A 19,418-nucleotide genomic window follows, 5' to 3' on the forward strand; every position below is an offset into this window, starting at 1 on the left:
TTCAAACAGTTCTATCTCCATGTGATTAATCATTAACAGCCATTATGGATTGTCATCCATACCTAAATTCTCTCTTAGCAGCCATGTCAACACTGAGTCTCGGTAAGGAATGAAGTCGGTCTTCTTTTTCTTCTTGCTCTGTTTCAAAACAGCCAGTGAAGCATGTTAGAATCAGTATGTCAATACAACTACGGCAGTAACGATTAAAAAGGGGAAGTGGAAATAACTTGATGTATGAGACATCAAGATGAGCACAAGACAGATTATTAGGACAAAAGATTACATGGAAAATGGCGAATAGGATTAGATCGAGAGGTTTCAGTGGTTATTGATCGTACACAGGGAAAGATTACCTTGCTGGTACAGTTATCCTGGGTAGGGAAGCATTGCCAGGAGAAAGACACACGGCACACAGAGTTATAGTACTGAAGACAGGCAGGCACAGGAAGAGAACAATTAAACGAATAATACTCACCACCTCAGCCAGGGCAGAAATCACCTTTCCTAGTGTAGTTAAAGATTTATTGATGTTTGCTCCCTCCTAAGAAGCACAAAAAGAACAAACAAACAAACAAATAAATAAATAAATAAATAAATAAATAAATAAATAAATAAATATTTACTTAAATTATAATAACATTAAATAATATTTTGTTTAAATAATTTTGCCTCAATCAATTTCAAATACATATAGCTTAATAAATAAATATTGCATTTTGTGACCTAAAACTTGATAATATTCATAAAAATATTTGTATATAAATGTTTTAATGTTCAGTCATGCATATGGCGGGTGGTGGTTCAGCTCTCAACAGGCTGTAAAATTAGTTTGTACCTTTAGTCTGGTTCCTTTGGCCCCTGTTGAGTCAGCACGCTCACTTCCTGCCAGATCCACCAGGCTGATTTTGCTGACCTGAGACCAGACAGAACAGAAACTTTCAGATTGACAAACACAAACTAAAATAAGACCCCAAAAGGAAATCTCTTGACATAATATGTTTATAAGTACATGAGAGTGGAGAGTTTGTGCCATCTTAAGATACATGTCCACTAGAAATACAATTGTATACAGCATGTAAAGTATTTATGACGTACTGGCAGCCAAATGAATCGTTATGATGATTGTTCGGAAAGCATTAGAAGTGTTCTATTAACCATTTTGTTTCGATTACTGTAGTGAAGCCTTTAGTGGATGTGACCTAACTGTTGAAGCATGCTTGAGTAATCTCAGAGTAATTTCAGTTTGCTCCAGCAGTACCACTACCAAACTTTGTTAATAAAATTAGGGCAATGGATAAACAAATGACAAGGAAAAAAGAAAAACAAATGACCAGGAAAACAAAATAAAAATATATAGTCAAAAACAAACAAAACAATAAAACAATAAGCCAAAAACAAAACAAGAAACAAAAAAACTGATTAAAAAATAATAATAAATAAAAAATTATGCTATTTAAGAACAAAAGCAAAAAACTATACAAAAAACAAATATCAATAGACACACAATAGAAATATTAACAAATAACAACAAATCAACATAAATAAAACTAAATTAATGCCAAAAAAAACAAACAAACAAAAAACAAACACCAAGACACACACAAACAAAAGTAAATGAATTAATGTTTTTTTTACTTGAGCAATTCCTGTACCATCACCAGTGGTGTAACGTTACTAATTACAAATACTCAAATTACTGTAATTGAATAGTTTTCTCAGGAATTGTAATTTACTAAGAATTTTTTAAAATGTGTACTTTTACTTTCCCTTGAGTACATTTTTACTTCTGTAACGGTACTTTTATTCCACTACTTTCCTTCAACCTGCAGTCACTACTTTATTTTTTCAGAAAAATCATTCCTGTCATTCTTGTCCATTCAAATCGCACATACTGTAGAGAGTAACCGCATCATAATGAACTACCTCAAGACATAGGCGCTTTATAAATGCAGCAAACTGTTTGGAAGCATTAAAAGTGTCCAAGATTTCCAAAATCTTTACACCCATTGACCCAGAGACTGTTTAGATGCATGTCACTGATAAGATGACAACGTATGTTTACTGTATGATGACAGAAATGGCCTTAAACACCCAGCAGACACAAGACGTCAACATGATGTCAGATTGACAATGTACCCTAACGTCATGGGGACGTTGCATTTTGTTTGGAAATAAAAATCGTGTTGCCGTCACAACTCAATGTCAGGCCAACGTCAAGGTCGAATGTCTAACCTAAAACCAATCAAATATCAACGTCTGAGGATGTTAAAGCTTGATTTTGTGTGGACGTTACCACTATGACGTCTATCAGACGTTGGATTTTGGTTGCCATACCTGATGAATAAATTTCAGTAACTGATGTCAATATGATGTTGGTTTAATATGTTGGCTCGACATTGGATTTTGGTCACTTTCTAGCAACCTAAAAATCAACAAAATATCAACGTCATTTGACGTCATTATTGGACATCAAAATAATGTTTTCTTTAGACTGGCTAGATGTTGAATTTTGGTCACCTGACATCACAACCTAAATCTAACCTAATAATATTGTCTTACGACGTTGTGTGCCTGCTGGGCAATAACTAGAAGCACTACAGAATGTTTCGTTTACACACAGGCACAAATTACATGTAAATGTACCAGCTGTAATACTTACTACTCTTACTTTTGCTCTTACAATACTTACTTTTGAAAGGTCAACTTTTTACTCATACTTTGAGTAATATTTACAGCAGATACTTTTACTCTACTTGCAATACATTTTTAGTCAAGTAATGGTACTTTTACTAGAGTATGATTTTTCAGTACTCTTTCCAACACTGACCATCACATAAATTGTTGTGATGACTGAATCAGTCTAAAGATCCTATCACACTGATTCAGAATCTGTAAATTCCATTAGTCATTAAACTAAACAATTCAATCGTCCAATCATTTCAGAGTGCTGTAGTAAAATCATTGTTGCATGGATGCTAAACAAATTGCACTAAAGAACGCTTGGGTAATCTTTTCTTTTTGCCATGCTTGATTTTGGGCCAGCGGTCCCACTGCCAAACTGCATGAGTAATATTAGAGCGCGACCTGTGTAGTGAATCTAATGTAGTAGCTCTGTACAATAGCCATTGTGTCCGTGAACCTCACAGAGCCGTCTTTGTGCCCGCAGCGATTACACAATGAGCCCCACAAACGCAGGATGAGTGGGACGGCTCTCTTTCTCTTAGTTTTCCTTTCCGCTTGGTACAGGATTTGCTGACTTTGTGCTGCAGGACTAATCTGAGCTCTGTGAAATGTCATAATGGGCTGTGGATAGGTGTAAAATATCCAACCTTCTCGGTGGAGAGGTCCGTCTCGCTGTCGTACTTCCTCTGAGTGAAAACGATAGTAAAGACGGCGTGAGAACGACTGCTCGTCTCGTTCATGTTGGTTGCAGCGACAGTTCTGAGGACACCAAGGGATAAAATCAGTGTCAGAGGGGTCATACTAAATGCATATAATTATTATAGCAAAACAAATAGTAGGATTTTTCTCAGAAATAGATATTAGGTTGTTACAGTAGTTTATGTACAGTGCTCAGCATATAAGTCCACCCATAACAAATCTTTCATTTAAATTGATATTTTCTATAGGATGCTTAACTAATATATATGCACAAACATAATATTGTAAAGCCAGTTCTGAATCCAAATCTGGAGCTTATCTAACAAAATAGTTTACAATAACAGTCCAAAAACTGGTAGCTCTAATTTAAATGTAACAACAAAGAACCAAGTATAAAAGAACAAAAAATATATAATAAATATATGTTGCTTTTTCAATCTTTTGCTTGAATTTAAATGTGTTATCTTTCTATTTCTAAAGATGTTCGGTGACTAAAATAATGTTTTAATAAATATATATGTTTATATTTATGTTTTGTTCATATGCACCAATATATATATATATCTTTACTGAGAAATAGATAAAAACATTTTTTTTCAAAATAGGGTGTATTAATTTATGCTGATCACTGTATTTCTCAACATCATTTTTGTTATTATTAAAAGGATAGCTCACCCAAATATGAAGATTTCCATACCAATTCTCACACTCAAGTGGTTCTAAACTGAAGATGCTCTGAAAAATGTTGGAAAAAGCAGACACTGGCATCCACAAACATTTTTTGAAAAATACTATGGAAGCCCATGGTTGTTGTTTTTTCCAACATTATTCTGAACATCTTTTCAAATATGTTTTCAAGAGAAGAAAGAAACAATTGGTGGATGAGTAAAAAGACTCATTTTTGGGTGAACAATCACTTTAAAAGCAGCATACTGCTGTAAAAATCAGGTTTTCCAAAAAGACTCAATACTAAACTAAATAATAATGAAAAAAAATACAATAAAATAAACTAAGTGCATTCAATTCAACAAAGAAAAAAGTGCAAATATTTTATTTTATTTGTTTATTATTTTAAAAAATCCCACAGGTAAAACATTTTTTAAAGAAAATACATTTCATCATGGTTAAGCTAATAATTTCTCCACGCCATTACCACACACACACACACCATTCGTCTATTACTTCAATTTATTTTTTCTTTCACTTATCTCCTCTTTGTACATGAGACATATTTCATCCTTTTGACGTATTTTACATATTATACGGTTAATTCACCATTTGTACATTTCCTTTTCATAACATAGACCCAAAACATATGTAGTATTGCAAACAGCCATTACCTGAAATTTCATCATACCTTTCTCATTTTGTTCTTTTTTTACAATCACTTCGATTCATCAAAATATTCCTTTAATAATATTTTTTTTGTATTTTTAAAATCACCTATATTACTTAATATATTTCTTTAATAATACGTTTTCAACAACTTTTTAAATTGATTAATATCCTGACATTGTATTGTGTTGTGTTGTTATTCAAAATATTGAATAACAAACATTTATATAATAAATAAAAATAATAAAAAACTTGAAAGGCTTAACTAAAAGTTAAATACAAAGTTTGTATTTAAAAGTAAACACGGGTACCGCTGTTTAAATAAAATGCATCTTATCTTACCTTCTTATCTTACTAAAAAAAATTACCAAAAAAAGTACAAAAACAAAGTGCTCAGCATATACAAGTACACCCCCCACAAATCTATCGTTTAAATTCATACTTTTAATAGAAAGCTATATAATATTATATGTGTGCATATACATTAGATTAGTTAAAACTGAAGCCAAATCTGAAGCTTATCTAACAAAATAACTTACAATAGCGGTCAAAAAACTAGTACAGCCAAATATATATGTTATAGAAAAATATTAAATACAAAACGAAAAATCAAGAGGAACAAAACAAAGGAAAAATTTAGTAGAAATTTTGTAGGTTGTAATTTTTTTTGCAATATTTAGCTTGAATTAAATTGTATTAAATAAGATTAAGCTAAAAGAAAAAGACTGAATGAATGAATAAACTATATTATCTTTCAATTTCAATATATTTGGTGACTAAAATATTATTTTACCTGTTTAACAAAATCTGTTTAGTTTAAATGCACCAAAATTCATTGCCTATATTCACTGAGATATGGATGAAAAAATTATTCGTTTTTGAAATGGGGTGTAATCAGTTATGCTGAGCACTGTATTTGCAACCCTAGACCATAAAACCTGTCATAAGCATAACTATTTAAAAATTGAGACTTATACATCACATGAAAGCAGAATAAATAAGCTTTCCATTGATGTATGGTTTGTAAGGGTTATATTTGGACAATAGGACAATATTTGGATGAGATACTATTTGACAATCTAGAATATGATGATTAAAAAAAATCTATAAATGCTGAAAGAAATTGCTTATAAAGTTCTTAGCAATGCACATTACTTATGAAATATTAATCAAACTAATCAAATATACATTAAAACATACCAATTAATTAATTAAATATAATTTTCACATATTTACTGTAAGAAATTTCTGAAATATTTTCATGAAACTTGATATTTACTTATTAAAACTACACTAACATATGTAATAATTCAAAATATCGCTGAGAATGCGCTTAGCACAGTGTGAGAGAATAATCCAGAAAAAGTGCTAGTAAGCGCAGGAATAAGACATCAACATGGCCCATGTGCTGGATGTGGCTCAGGGTGGGATGCTCTCTAGAAAAACAGGGTTTTACACGTCAACATTCTCCACAAATAAACACTGGAAATCAGCATGGGAGGATTAGAAGTGTGTGTTACTCCTTCCCAAGAGTCACATTTACACATGACTGTCAGTCAGTGTTATCACTGGAGGAAACACAACAACACTTTTCCATTTCCTCCTTGACAAAAACTCCAACCTTTTTGCTTCAACAAATATCCTTAATAACAAATACCTGTTCTGGAACATTCAAAACTGCTAATACAAAATAGATAAAGCTACTTTTATGAGTTTTGTCTCTCACCTGGCTTTGTTACCAGCATCCATCAGGTCAGCTATGTCGGTGTACGAGGTGACAGCCAGTTTCGAGAGGTCTTCAACATACGGCCCAAGTAGAGGATGCTCCCGGACACGAAGGTTCCCTTTGTTCTTAGGGTTCAGCAAGTCCCTCACCCGCTCACAGTATATCTCCATATAAGCCACCTACAATGAGCATTTCAAAATTAGCTGCTGTAAGAACCATAACTAGAGATATTTTGGAAATTTATTCTGCAAAACTGCAAACATTAAAAAACAGGAGAAGGAAAAAATGGGCAAGAAAAGATGAACAGTGGGTATAGTTTCCTCATTGTATTCAATAAGGGCAGATTAAGTTGATTATAAAGTATGTGTAAAATATTCATAGTGTTATAACATATTTATGATAACAATAAACGCTGTTCTAGTGAACTGCATTTCCCAATAAGCATATTAAAATTGTTTAGAGATGATGTGACATGGCAAGTTCAGCGTCGCCATCACAGAAATAAATTGCATATTACAATTGATTAAACAGATATTTTGAATTGTAATAATATTTTAAAAACGGTCATGGGACATGGATATATACTTTTCAGAACAGCCAATATGGGAACCTTGTTTAAAAAAAAAAGGCATGAGTAAAATATTATTGATTTTTATTTATAAAAAAAAATGTATTATTAAGTAAAAATCCTCTTCCATGAAGATATTATGTAAATTTCTTGCTATAAATCTATCTTACTTATTTACTTAAACCTAATTTTTGATTAATAATATGCACTGCTAATACGTAAATTTCGGAATTTATGGACACATTTAAAATGTATTTTACTGTTTTAAAATGTGCACATTAATAATCAAATATTAATCAAACTTATCAAAGATATTTAATATATATACTAAAATATTAAAAAAAAATTCTATTTAAATAATAGTTTTGATATATTTACCGTAAGAAATTTACTAAATATTCCCATGGAACATGATCTTTACCTAATGATCTAATGATTTTTGACATTAAAAAAAAAACTATAATTTTGACCCATACAATGCATTTCTACCTATTTTCAAAAATATCCATGCAGCTGAAGACTGACTTGGTGATCCAGGGTCAAAGCAGAACCCTCAGATTCCAGATATTCCAATTTACCAGAAATTTTAAAAATGCATCTTGATGAAAATTGTACAATCCTAAAAAACCATACATCAAAGGAAAGCTTATATATTCAGCTTTCAGATGCTGTCTACAGTGCTCAGCAGAACTGAGTACATCCTATTTTGAAAATGAATATTTGTATCCATTTCTCTGTGAATAAAGGCAGTATATTTTGATGCACAAAACATATTTATTAAACAGATATACTTATTAAAACATAATGTCACAAAACATATTTATAAATTGAAAGATAATACTATTAAATTCAAGCAAAATATTGCAAAATAATAATAATAATAAATTACAACCTACAAAATTTGAACAAATTTTTTATTTTTTTTGCTTCTCTTGATTTTCCTCTTTTTCTAAATTTGTATTTACTATTTTTCTATAACATGAATTTGGGTGTATTAATTTTTGGACTGTTATATTAAGTTATATGGTAGATAAGCTCCAGCTTTGGCTTTAGTACTGATTAATATAATGTTTATGCACACATTTAATTTTGGTTAGATTCCTATTAATAATATTAATTTAAAAGATAGATTTGTGATGGATGTACACATAAATGCTGAGGACTGCAAGTCAAAATTTTTAAGAATTTACACTACTGCCAGGTTTTGAGATCCAGGGTCACGTTACTTTTTTAATTGTGTTTAATTTTAAAAAGGCACCCTTGAAAAAAAAAAAAAAAAAAAACTTAGTTACTGACTTCAAACATCTTAATTTACAACTCATTACACAAAATACCATTAACTTAATTTAAATCCTTTTTTTTTTGTTTATTTATAAATACCAAATTTATTCATCATTTAAAAAAAAAACTAAGGAGGATAGATCATTTTAAAACATTAAATTACACCCCATTTTGAATTGAAAATGTTCTGCTTTGGTTTAAGACCTTTTTAAGACTTAAATTGTAAATTAAAGCTTTTTAGGACACACAGAAACCTTCCTAAAATGAACTTAATTTCCAAAACTTCAAGTTGACTAAACGAAACCAACACAGGTAGACTAAATATGATATAACCCAAAAAGCGCACAATTCTACAACTGAAATATTGATATCAAGATAAAAAACAGCCACCACTTTGTTTACAACAGAACGTATTTAGCTAGCTGTCAGTTCTTGAACCCTCGAGTGAGCTATGAACAAACCCCGCCACCACCGCCGCTGAGCTTAAAGCTTTTAGATAACACAGCAAAAAGCAGCATTTCAATAGACGCCGGCGAGCGTGTAAAGTGAGTCACAGGAATGGACTGAGTGGTCGTGGTGTGTCTGTTGCTCACCTCCACCGAGTACGAGATCTCCTCATTGTTATTGTCATTGATTTTTTCGAAGAGTTCTTCACAGAGCTGGGAGGGGGACAAAAGAGCACATTAGGAAAGAGAGCGAGAATGATCGATACAGTGCACAAATAACTCTACCCCTGCTTGGACGTACTAGACGAGGCGCTAATGCCTTAATGTCTGCTTTGAGATCCGAAACATGAGAGTTGCTGCTGAGCTCTTAAGCACGCATTTCACTTTGGATCCATTAAGGTGATACATACGCTGTGATGTTACATGCATACATACCTGAGGAATAATGCCTTCCTGTCCTTCCTCTTGCTTTCCCATCATGGTATAGGACTTGCCAGCTCCAGTCTGGCCATATGCAAAAATGCAGACGTTATATCCTTCAAAAGCATGCTGCAGCATCTCTTTCCCGATGTCATTGTAGACTTGGTTTTGTGACGCAAAGCTGGGGTCGTCCGGCTAGCGGAGAAATGAAGAAAAAGGAAAACGCATTATTACTGGGGACTTTTTTTGGGAGGGTGATTAATTACAGCTGTAAATCTGACCGCATGCACATTTTATTGTCCAGCGGGCCGGCTCAGCAGAAAAAGAGCAGGAAAAGGAGAGAAAAGGAGACTTACTGAGGTGTGAGACCAGTAGGAGTAGTCAAAGCTGAAGGTTTTGGGTTCCTTTGGGTTCTTGGGGTTCAAAATAGCTGGAAAAGACAAAGAAAATTAGTGTGTTTTTTAAAAGCTTTTATTAATATGCTACTACATGTAGTGGTTGACCAGTCCAGATTGTCTGATATCCCATTATAATAATTTAATGCTGAAATTTTAATTTAAACCTGAAAATATAAAAACAGAAGCATATTATAAATAATATTAATAAACACTGCAATAGTTTATCATTAAATTGCTAAATTACTGCAGCTGAGAAAATTATGGTAAATGCCCTGCTACCCTATAAAAAATGGGTAACACTTTACATCAAGGTTCAATAGTAAATGCATTTACTAACATTATACATTCATGACATTTATTATTTTAGTTAATGTCAGTTAATGACAATAAAGTCATTTATTGATAGTCTTTAATAACTTGCAGTGCATTAACTAATGTTACATGGCTCTCTGGAATATTTAATATCTGATTGGTCAATCACAACATTCCAAGGTATCTCATTCCTAATTAACAACCACAGAAATGAATAACACGGGCTTATCTGGTTACTTAATCAGGCCTATTAATGAATACACCTGTCTAACTTTATTCTGCAAGAACAACTGGCTGAATGTGCATTATCCCTTACTAAAGTACAAGTTTTGAATCTAAACATGAATTAGTAAATGTTGAACTATAATTAATGATGTAGGAATTGTTCAGTATTACTTCATGTTATCAATTACAATATCCAACATTAACTAATTAAACTTTACTGTCTGCAATACAAAAAAAAATGCTTTTCTTACTAAGGGCATACTACGCTATCCGAATCAGGCCCAGGCGCAATTCAGTCAGCCAGCCCTGACCCAGTACACTTGTACTGTAAGTGTGTCCACTGTGCTGAGCGAGAGCGCTTCTCATTCCTGCTAAACTGAGCAGTAGCATCATCGATGACGTAAGAATGCTCTGGCTCTGAAGGGATGCAGTGTGAGTGCAGGACAATGGGGGAGAGGGAAGGGGGCACAAGCCTGCTTTGGCACGATTCAAGGCAATCATGCCTAGTGAGAGTACACACTTAAAGGTCTTGTCTCAGTCTAAAAATCTAAATATTCTTTTTATTTTGTACTTTCGAAAGTTTCTTGTTGATAGAAATAAGTCAAAATTAAGTGAGTTTTTTGTTAAAGCAAGCAAAATAATCTGCCAATGGGGAACGCTAAACAATCTTGCTTTTGCTTTGTAAGTTAGCTAACCCCATTGGCAGATTATTTTGCTTGTTTTAGGGAAGAAAAAGAAATTATTTTGACTTATTATTTCTAAAAAAATAAAACAATATTTTGGCTTGTCTAGAAAATGCTTCTTGTTTTGAGAATTCTTAGATATTTGGACAAGAAACAAGGCAAAAATTATTTTGCAATGTGACCAAGTAATGTGTGCACAAAATTATTCTTTATTGCTTCAAGCTACTAGCAGATATCAAAGCTATACACGAGGAACAGGCTGAGCCTGCCTTCAGGAGGCCTCTGACTGAATGAACCTGTGAAATTGTAAATAAAAGGAGTCACGTGCATAACTGCTCTGCTGTAAACCACTTGTTTGGGTGCTATTTTTGTTCTCAACAATTGAGCAAGTGAGAATGGAAACATTCACCTCAGCAGAGCCTGTGTAAAAAAAAATGATGACTCCAAAATCTCTTTATGTGGAATCAGCAGGTCCACCTGTTGCATTTGACAACCCACAACTTTTACCTTCCTCCAGTTCAGAGAACAAAATCCAATTTAACCCTTCCCGCTTTCTCTAATAGATACCTCACATGCTGTCCATCCCGCTCTCGGCAGGTCACTACATATCCCTGCAGTCCTAATAAACAGGAATCTACAGGCTTGTCTGGTATTTGGCGTGTCCCAAACATTCAGCTCCAACCCACATCTCAACAAGTCCACACCGTCAGAACGTTAAGCCAGGGAACGAGTGTCTCAAAAGGCTGCGGGCCCACAGGAATCTACTGTAGGATATTTATAGGTATCAGAAAGCCAGCTGCCCCTGCAGTCCCCTCAACAGACTCCGTGTTAACCGACAGGGCCTCAAAGCGCATTCAGGCCTTGATTCGATCCAGACGAACACATTCCACCGGCAGAGCGCAGGGTGGCGAGGTCAGTTGGCTGGGTGGGCGGAAAAAAAAAACGAAAGGGGAACTGACGAATGGGATGCACACGTTGCTGACATAGCAACCATCCAAACAACAACATAACAGCCCTTCTTGCTCCCACCGCAACCAAAGTGACTGATCAGCTTAGAAACAGAGAACAGCGTTTCATCTGTACAGCATTCATGGGTGGAAAAAAGAAGGGAAAAACAGGTGTGGATTATACTGAAAAAGTCAACGCGCTAATTAAGAATGAGGTTCTCTGCAGTTGAGGATGTTTGAGCCCCCCTGCAACGAGTAAATCCGCCAGCACCACCTCTGGGACACTGGCTAATCTCACAGTATTCATCTATTATTCAGTGGGAATGGGAAAGGAGGGCTGGATACTGAACCACTTCTCTCTGAGATACTAGTTAAGAACTAGACTGGATTGTATGTTCAAATTAAAAACACTATTTGTAATTATTTTGAGAATTAGTCAAGGACCATTTTTGATCGTGGCACATTAAAATGTCTCCAGGATCTGCTATTGAAGAAATAACATAGCATCATGCTAGAGCGCACATTGTATCAGTTGCATATGGCACATTGGTCTCAGTACACTGTGCAATGCAACATATTCACATGAGAGTCACACTCACAGGACATTGCACTTATTCATTCTGACAAAAGATTACATATCCTTTGTGTGCGGTTAGCCATTTTTTTCCTGAGAGTGAACACCTGAGGAGAGAGCATAGATACTACAGAGCATGTTAAACTGCGCCTCATTACAGGACTTGGTTATCTTTCAAATCGGATTGCACTAAAATGGACAAAACCACACAAAATTTGCAAATGTCTAAGTGAAATACTTTTATATTAATATCAATATTCATAATGGCATGTAATATTGTGAACTGCAGACAGAAACAATGAATTACAGCATTGTGAGACTGTTTACTTTGGTATTTTAGGTTTACTTTTTGCATTTTATTTAACAAAAAAATACATGTATTTTTTTTATTTCTAAATTTTTAATCAAACATTTGCCCTGAAGTTCTACATAAAGTAAGAAATATGATCACATATAAATGAGTACATTTCTTAGTATATAATTGTTATGTATTTATGCTCTGTGTTTTTTTCCCTCTCTCTCTCGCTCTGTTCTCCCATATCTGCTTTCATGTATTCTCAGGTTCCGTTCATTGGTCCATTCAGATGTCAGTCATTTCTCCACGGTTACGTCACTCTTACGTCACATCCAATAAGCAAAGACCACCCGTCTTAAAAGCGTGCACCAGACCACTCGCTAATCACTTGCTTGATTTCTCTTTCGCTTGACTTTTTCCGCTTGTTTGTATTTATTGCATGCGTTTAGAAAACCCCGTCTAACTGTGTATTTTGTTGTTGCCCGTTTCTGTGTGCACTTTATCCGTCCGTTATTAGGACTTGGAAGATCTTTGCGAGTTAATTATGCTGTTTTCACATAGTTAGTTAGCTAGATGCTTCTGGGAAGTTAGATTTAGGTTGGGTTTTGTTCTTTTCATTTCTTTAGCGCCGCCCGCGTCCCTTCTGCCAGCTCTCCTGTTTTTTCCCGTCTTTATTTGTCTCAGTGTTGTGAATATTGTAAATAGTATATTTTTGCCTTACTTACTTTTTCTTTATTTTTGATTAATTCGTTGCTGTTGTTCACCTTTGGGAATTGTAAATAAAAGCACATATTTTTGGAATTACTTTGGTTGTCTTTTGCACTCATTCACTGTTTAAATAGATATATTTTAATTAAATGAATGTCAAACACCACCATCCCCTAGACTAACATCAGGGGTTTGTAACAATAATTTAAATATTAATCACATGTAAATGACTATTTCTATTAATAATTTACCCTTTGTAAATTACAGAAATTGTACTATATTGTGATATATATATATCATTATGATATGATAGGACTTTTATTGTGATATGAGATCATTACCGCCAGTACTTTTTCTGTTACTTTACTGACTTAATTTGTGTAAATTATTTCTAATGCAATACATTGTTTCAATGTGCTAAAATGTCAATAAAAGTCACTTTGCTAAACCGCAAATTGAACTGTCAAAAGTAAAGTTGACAGAACAGAGATCAAAGTCCCGTAAGGCAATTCATAACTCTTATGCTGCGTTCACGCCAGACGTGGATGAAGAATCATGCGCAAGTGATTTACATGTCAAGTCAATGAAAAGACATGAATAGACATCCTGCAGCGCATTTTGCATGAACGATGTGGTGTGAGTTTTGCGCGTTTGTAAATCGATCAAGTTGGGAAATTCAAACTTTAGCAAACATTCGAACCAAATTAACCAACTATGAGCTTGCTCTTGTAGGGAAGTGATTATGTCGTAGTGCCTGTTGTTGTCCCAAGGGGAAATCCTTTTGCCGACACCGGACAACAGTTCATCAAACTGGGCTCAGCTCAGTCTGCAGCACCACTGAAAGCCTCCATCATCAAGATAGAGTTGATGAACTTACAGAGCTAGGTCCACCTCTCAAAGGGTCTAGTGCACTCAGACATGGCGCCGAACGAATATACGCTGTTTTTCAGCTCTCCTAAAGCACAAACACAGCTGTTTAAAATATTCAATAAAATCTATGTTAGCTATTTGGCAACGAAGCTAGAGCCACCGGGCAGATAGAAGCCCAATATAATCTATGTCTATTGTGAAGTGAATTTGACGCGCGAATGAAGCTAATTTGACGCACAATTGCTGCAACTCAAACCGTTCATGCATCTATTCACGTGCGAATAGCGCAATTTATTCACGCATTCTGCGTCTGGTGTGAACACAGCATAATTAAACAGAAAACACCAGTAAATCAAAACCATTACAGTAAAAATTACTGTTAAAGGGTATTTTTACAGTGTACACTATAAATAAAAAAATTATAAAAAACCCATTTGGAGAACTTGAATTACAGGATCATACCAAATTTTAATGGGATTCATATTTAGTAAAGTAGGCTTGTACATCTTAAAAACAACAACAACAACTATGATATTAAAAATCACAGACAATAAATAAAGCACACCCCTATCATCTAGCTCTACTAGTAAAAGGCTATCCACAAGACCATTCACAGAGTTATCATGGAGAAGGCCTCTTTCTCAGAAAGCTATTAGTTGTAGCCTGTCTGCTATCAGTCAAGCGATACATTCCCAGGTTGGTGAATGAGCTCCACGTTTCACGGTCTTGCGTTCCCATATGATCAATGTGACGGAGGACAAGCCTGTGTCATTCAGGAGAACGAGAGGCTAAATAAAGAGTGATTACTCCTCTGAACTAAAGCCAACTGGAAATTGAAGCAGTGGCTAAAACACACAGGGATTTACATTACCACAGTCCTTCTGCAGCTCTTTCCTGGTACAAAATGCACAGAGGGACTATAAACGCCTCTCCCATGATGCACTGTTTTCAGCAGCCATGCTCATAATCACAACACAGATGAGAAGGGAAGATCAGAAAGGGGCCGAACGACAGGTGGACAGTCAACCAACAAGCCTGGCCTTGCTCGCACACGTCAGTCACTCACACCTGTTCCAGCATCACTCTACCGCTTCTGCCATGTCTTCATGTCACAGGAATCTTTTATTCTGCTTTTTTTTCAATTCAATTTGCTATCAAGACCAAAAGCGCTTCCTGTTACTCACATACTGTATATTAGAAACATACTCAAATTAAAAGAAAGCTCACTGTTGAAATTGTCTCCTATTTTGCGCTCAATCAATGTCTCCTACGTCAACACTGCTCACGCAAGCCCTAGCAAAAGTTAAGGCCTGTTTCCATGACGACCAGAACACTGAACTGTGGAATACAGAAATGAGCATCATCATCTGCGTTATACAATTTCATTTTGTGCTTCCTCCTCAAAGGCTGTCATTTTCAGGCTTTAAATATAAAAGCAAATTACGACGATTGTAATGTCATTAGGCTGTTAAAAATACACATATTCATGGTTAAAAACCCCTTAAATCTGGCTGAGCATGTATGAGTGTAAATGAATGCATAAGGATTTGAAAATCAGACATAAAGGCAGACGTTAGGTCTGAGAGGATTCAATACATGTGACCATTCAGGCGATTCACACTGTGCTTTTCAAAACCCAAACCAAACTAAAAAATACATCATTAAAAACAAAAGAGAATGGACTATAATGTGTTACTCTGACATTTGGATTAGATTTAGATGCTTAAGAGCAAGACATTAGCCAAATTTCATACAGACAGGCACTGCATTTTCTTATTTTATGCTAATTATTTCATCCCTAAATAAACAACAAAAATAAAACTAAGAAATGTTTGTAATAATATAATGTGTGTGTGTGTGTGTGTGTGTCTGTATGAGGATGTGTACATATCTATATGTGTGTATTTATATGTCTGTATGTGTACAAATGGGCGACGCCGTGGCGCAGTAGGTAGTGCTGTTGCCTCACAGCAAGAAGGTCACTGGTTCGAGCCTCGGCTGGGTCAGTTGGCGTTTCTGTTTGGAGTTTGCATGTTCTCCCCACGTTCGCGTGGGTTTTCTACAGGGGTTCCTGTTCCTGTGTGTGCATGAGTATGTGTATGAGCAATGTGTGTATGTGTATATTTCTATGTCTGCATGTGTACATATGTATATGTGTTATGTATTTGTGTGTATGAGCATGTGTGTATGAGTAGGCATGTATGCATAAGTGTGTATGAGTGTATGTGTATAAGCAATGTGTTCATGTGTATGTTTATTTGTATATATGTTTATCTGTGTATACGTGTATGTAAACGTGCATGTGAGTGTACATATGTGCGTATACATATATATGTGTGTATGGTATGTGTATGTGTGTGTATATGAGTGTATGAGCAATTTGTGTATGTGTATATGCGCAGACGTGTATGCGAATGTGTATGTGCGCGTATGAGTGTAAATGCATGTGTATATGTGTATGCATATGTGTGTATATGTATATGTGTGTATGAGTGCATGTATGTATGAGTGTGTGTATGAGTATGTGTATGTGTGTATATGTATTTGCGCAAGTGTATGAGCACTGCGTGTATGCGTAGTCGTGTACGTGTATGCGTGTGTTTATTCGTATGTGTGTGTATGAGTGTATATGTATGAATATGTGTATGTGTATGTGTGTGTATGAGCAACGCGTGTATGAGCAACGCATGTATGCATAGGTGTGTTTGCAAAGGTGTGCATGTGTATACATGTATGTGTGTATATATATATATATATATATATATATATATATATATATATATATATATATATATATATATATATATATATATGTGGGTGTGTGTGTGTGTGTGTGTGTTTGTGTGGGTGAAAGTGACTTTGCATAAAATAAAATATAATAAATAACTAAAATATCACAATTCATTGCCCCATCGCTTATTGTTCTACACAATTTTTTCTTATTATTGCAAACTATTTGTTCATATTTGCAAATATACAGCATCACCTGACCAGAGTTAGCGTAGCCAGCTCCACTTCCTTGAATGACAATCTGAAGCTGGGATGAGGCTAAATTGCTACAGAGATGGCTGAAATGAGTGAATAACCTCTCAAAACAACCTCTCAATTCCCCAATTATGTTCACACAAAAAACCCTTGAGCTGAACTCATCAGCCAATGGAGAGCCGGTCATTATGCAAATGCAAAACTAAATGTGCCATTCACTCCTCCCAAACAATGTCCTGACCCCAATCCACAAACCTCTCCAGCTTAATGCCATGTGATCACCAAAGACAAAGTCTGATTGGACGTTTAACACTTGCACAAATACAAACACAACACCGGTTTGGCAGGATATACCAGGCATAAACTATTATGCATATTCTCCTTTTTATTCAGCCAATTGACAAAAGCAAAGTCAGGGGTGGATGAAGTTGGCACTGCAAAAACACACACACAGTTTTTCCTGGGCACAGATGCATAAAGACTAATGGCATTCATCACTGTAGGAAACCCAAGCAGGAGGGATTTTAAATGAGTTAGCAGACTACACCAGCTGACCTGCATGTGCACAGGAAAAGCTTAAGGGAAAGAACGAAAAACCCATCTGTCTGCTCAAAGGGTATCAGTTTCCAGCATGCGATGATAAACCTGGGCTTATTTCAGATAGCGAGAGATGACCTGAGAATAGCAGGCATGCTTGGTCTAATGCGCTGGAATATGCGTCTCTTGCTCTGGAGCCCATGAGACTTTGCTCTTTAGGCCACATGCAGATCAATATCCAGCATTAACAGCCTGCAGTGGTTTTAAAGGCAGTATTATAAGGCAAACAATCAAAAAAACAGGCCTTAAACTAATTAAATGTATTCTCAGGAGGAGTATCACCAGTAAATATCAGCAGCCTGCAGAAAATATCAGTTCATGTTTTTTCAGAAAAGCTTTTATGGAACCGAGTAACACAAAACGAGAATAAAGACAAAATAAAAACTAGAACATTTTATTTTTTAACTAAATGATCACAAAACAAAACAGAAAAACTAGCAAACATAATAAACAACGATAAAAAAAATAGTAATAAATAGTAAATAAAACAACAAACAAAATACAAAGCTTTCAAAAGAACAAAATAAAACTTTGACACCTTGAAACATAAAAAAAACAAAATAAAAGGCAAGACAAAATAATAAACATAAAAAAATAAAAAAACAAACAAAAAATAAAAAAATAATAAACACCATAGATGAACAGAACTAAATTAAATTTATTTAAAAAAAAAAAAAAGTTTATTTTTGGTTACAAATTGCATTATGGGACCTTGATTATTAGATTCTAAAAATTCAATTCTGCAGTTTAACAAAATGACTTTTATTGACATTTTAGCACTAAAATAGTTAAAAAAAAAAAGTACTTTATATTTAGTACTAATATAAAATAATATATTGCAAAAGAGATTATGTATATAGAAATAAGTCAGTAAAACAGCAGGAAAAAAAGTGCTTGCTGGGGCTGGGCGATATGACAAATATCTCATCATAATCCAAGTCATCTCATATCCTGATAACAATTTATAATTGACTTATTTAAATAAAAAAAAATGAAACACTTAAATTAAAAATGTACTAAAATAAAGTAAACTAAAACAAAAAATAAATAAATAGAAACAAATAATATCCAATAAAATACAACTAAATAAAGTAACAACATAAAGGTTAAACTAAAAGTAAATCCTACAATTAGAAAAACACATGTATTATGAAAACTTTATAAACCCTGCAAGTGTGATTGGGAAGAGAAGACATATTGGACAGTGTAGTTTATTGTATTTTAATATTTTTCCCCAAGTAAAATACAAACTTATAAATGTATATGAAAAACACTATCAGCAAGAAAAAAGTTCTATCAGCAAAGAGATGACATCAAATATACAGCAACAATTAAAACAAGAAAACTGTAGAACTCAAATCAAACCTAAATGTTTCTACCCCCTTCTAAGCCACCATCCCTCCCATCTCCTACTTCTCTCTATTTCCTTAAGGCCTTCGATAAGTATGCAAAGAATAATTAAGAAACAGATAAATAAATAATAAACCAATTTAATAAATAGATAAATAAATGTAGTTTATTTTACTTACAACTTACAAATATGATCCAGCACTAAGATAGGAAAACTAATTTTCACCTGCTAAAAAGAGTTACACCTAGAATGGCATCTGTGGACACCGATCTGTCCTGCGGTATCCTAAAGAGGAAAGTTTAAAGAGCACAGAGTG

The 19,418-nt window shown here is 34.4% G+C and overlaps 1 protein-coding gene across 51 annotated transcripts in view; it reads right to left on the reverse strand.

Annotated features, from left to right (window-relative positions):
• kif1b (kinesin family member 1B) overlaps nucleotides 1-19,418 on the reverse strand; it is a 109,687-nt gene that overhangs the window by 63,674 nt on the left and 26,595 nt on the right. For 31 of the 51 annotated variants that reach the window (XM_009296832.4, XM_073938155.1, XM_009296827.4 and 28 more), the window contains exons 3-11: nucleotides 9,514-9,587; nucleotides 9,173-9,352; nucleotides 8,885-8,950; nucleotides 6,443-6,621; nucleotides 3,330-3,441; nucleotides 836-913; nucleotides 476-541; nucleotides 354-371; nucleotides 63-138 (exon numbers count right to left, since the gene is read on the reverse strand). In XM_009296832.4, coding sequence (XP_009295107.1) covers nucleotides 63-138; nucleotides 354-371; nucleotides 476-541; nucleotides 836-913; nucleotides 3,330-3,441; nucleotides 6,443-6,621; nucleotides 8,885-8,950; nucleotides 9,173-9,352; nucleotides 9,514-9,587 — 849 coding nt within the window. The remainder of the gene's footprint in view (nucleotides 1-62; nucleotides 139-353; nucleotides 372-475; nucleotides 542-835; nucleotides 914-3,329; nucleotides 3,442-6,442; nucleotides 6,622-8,884; nucleotides 8,951-9,172; nucleotides 9,353-9,513; nucleotides 9,588-19,418) is intronic. The other 20 variants (XM_009296828.4, XM_073938156.1, XM_073938149.1 and 17 more) reach the window with 1 other exon arrangement.

Source organism: Danio rerio, chromosome 23 (assembly GCF_049306965.1).
Source record: "Danio rerio strain Tuebingen ecotype United States chromosome 23, GRCz12tu, whole genome shotgun sequence".
In the NCBI taxonomy this organism is placed as follows: domain Eukaryota; kingdom Metazoa; phylum Chordata; class Actinopteri; order Cypriniformes; family Danionidae; genus Danio; species Danio rerio.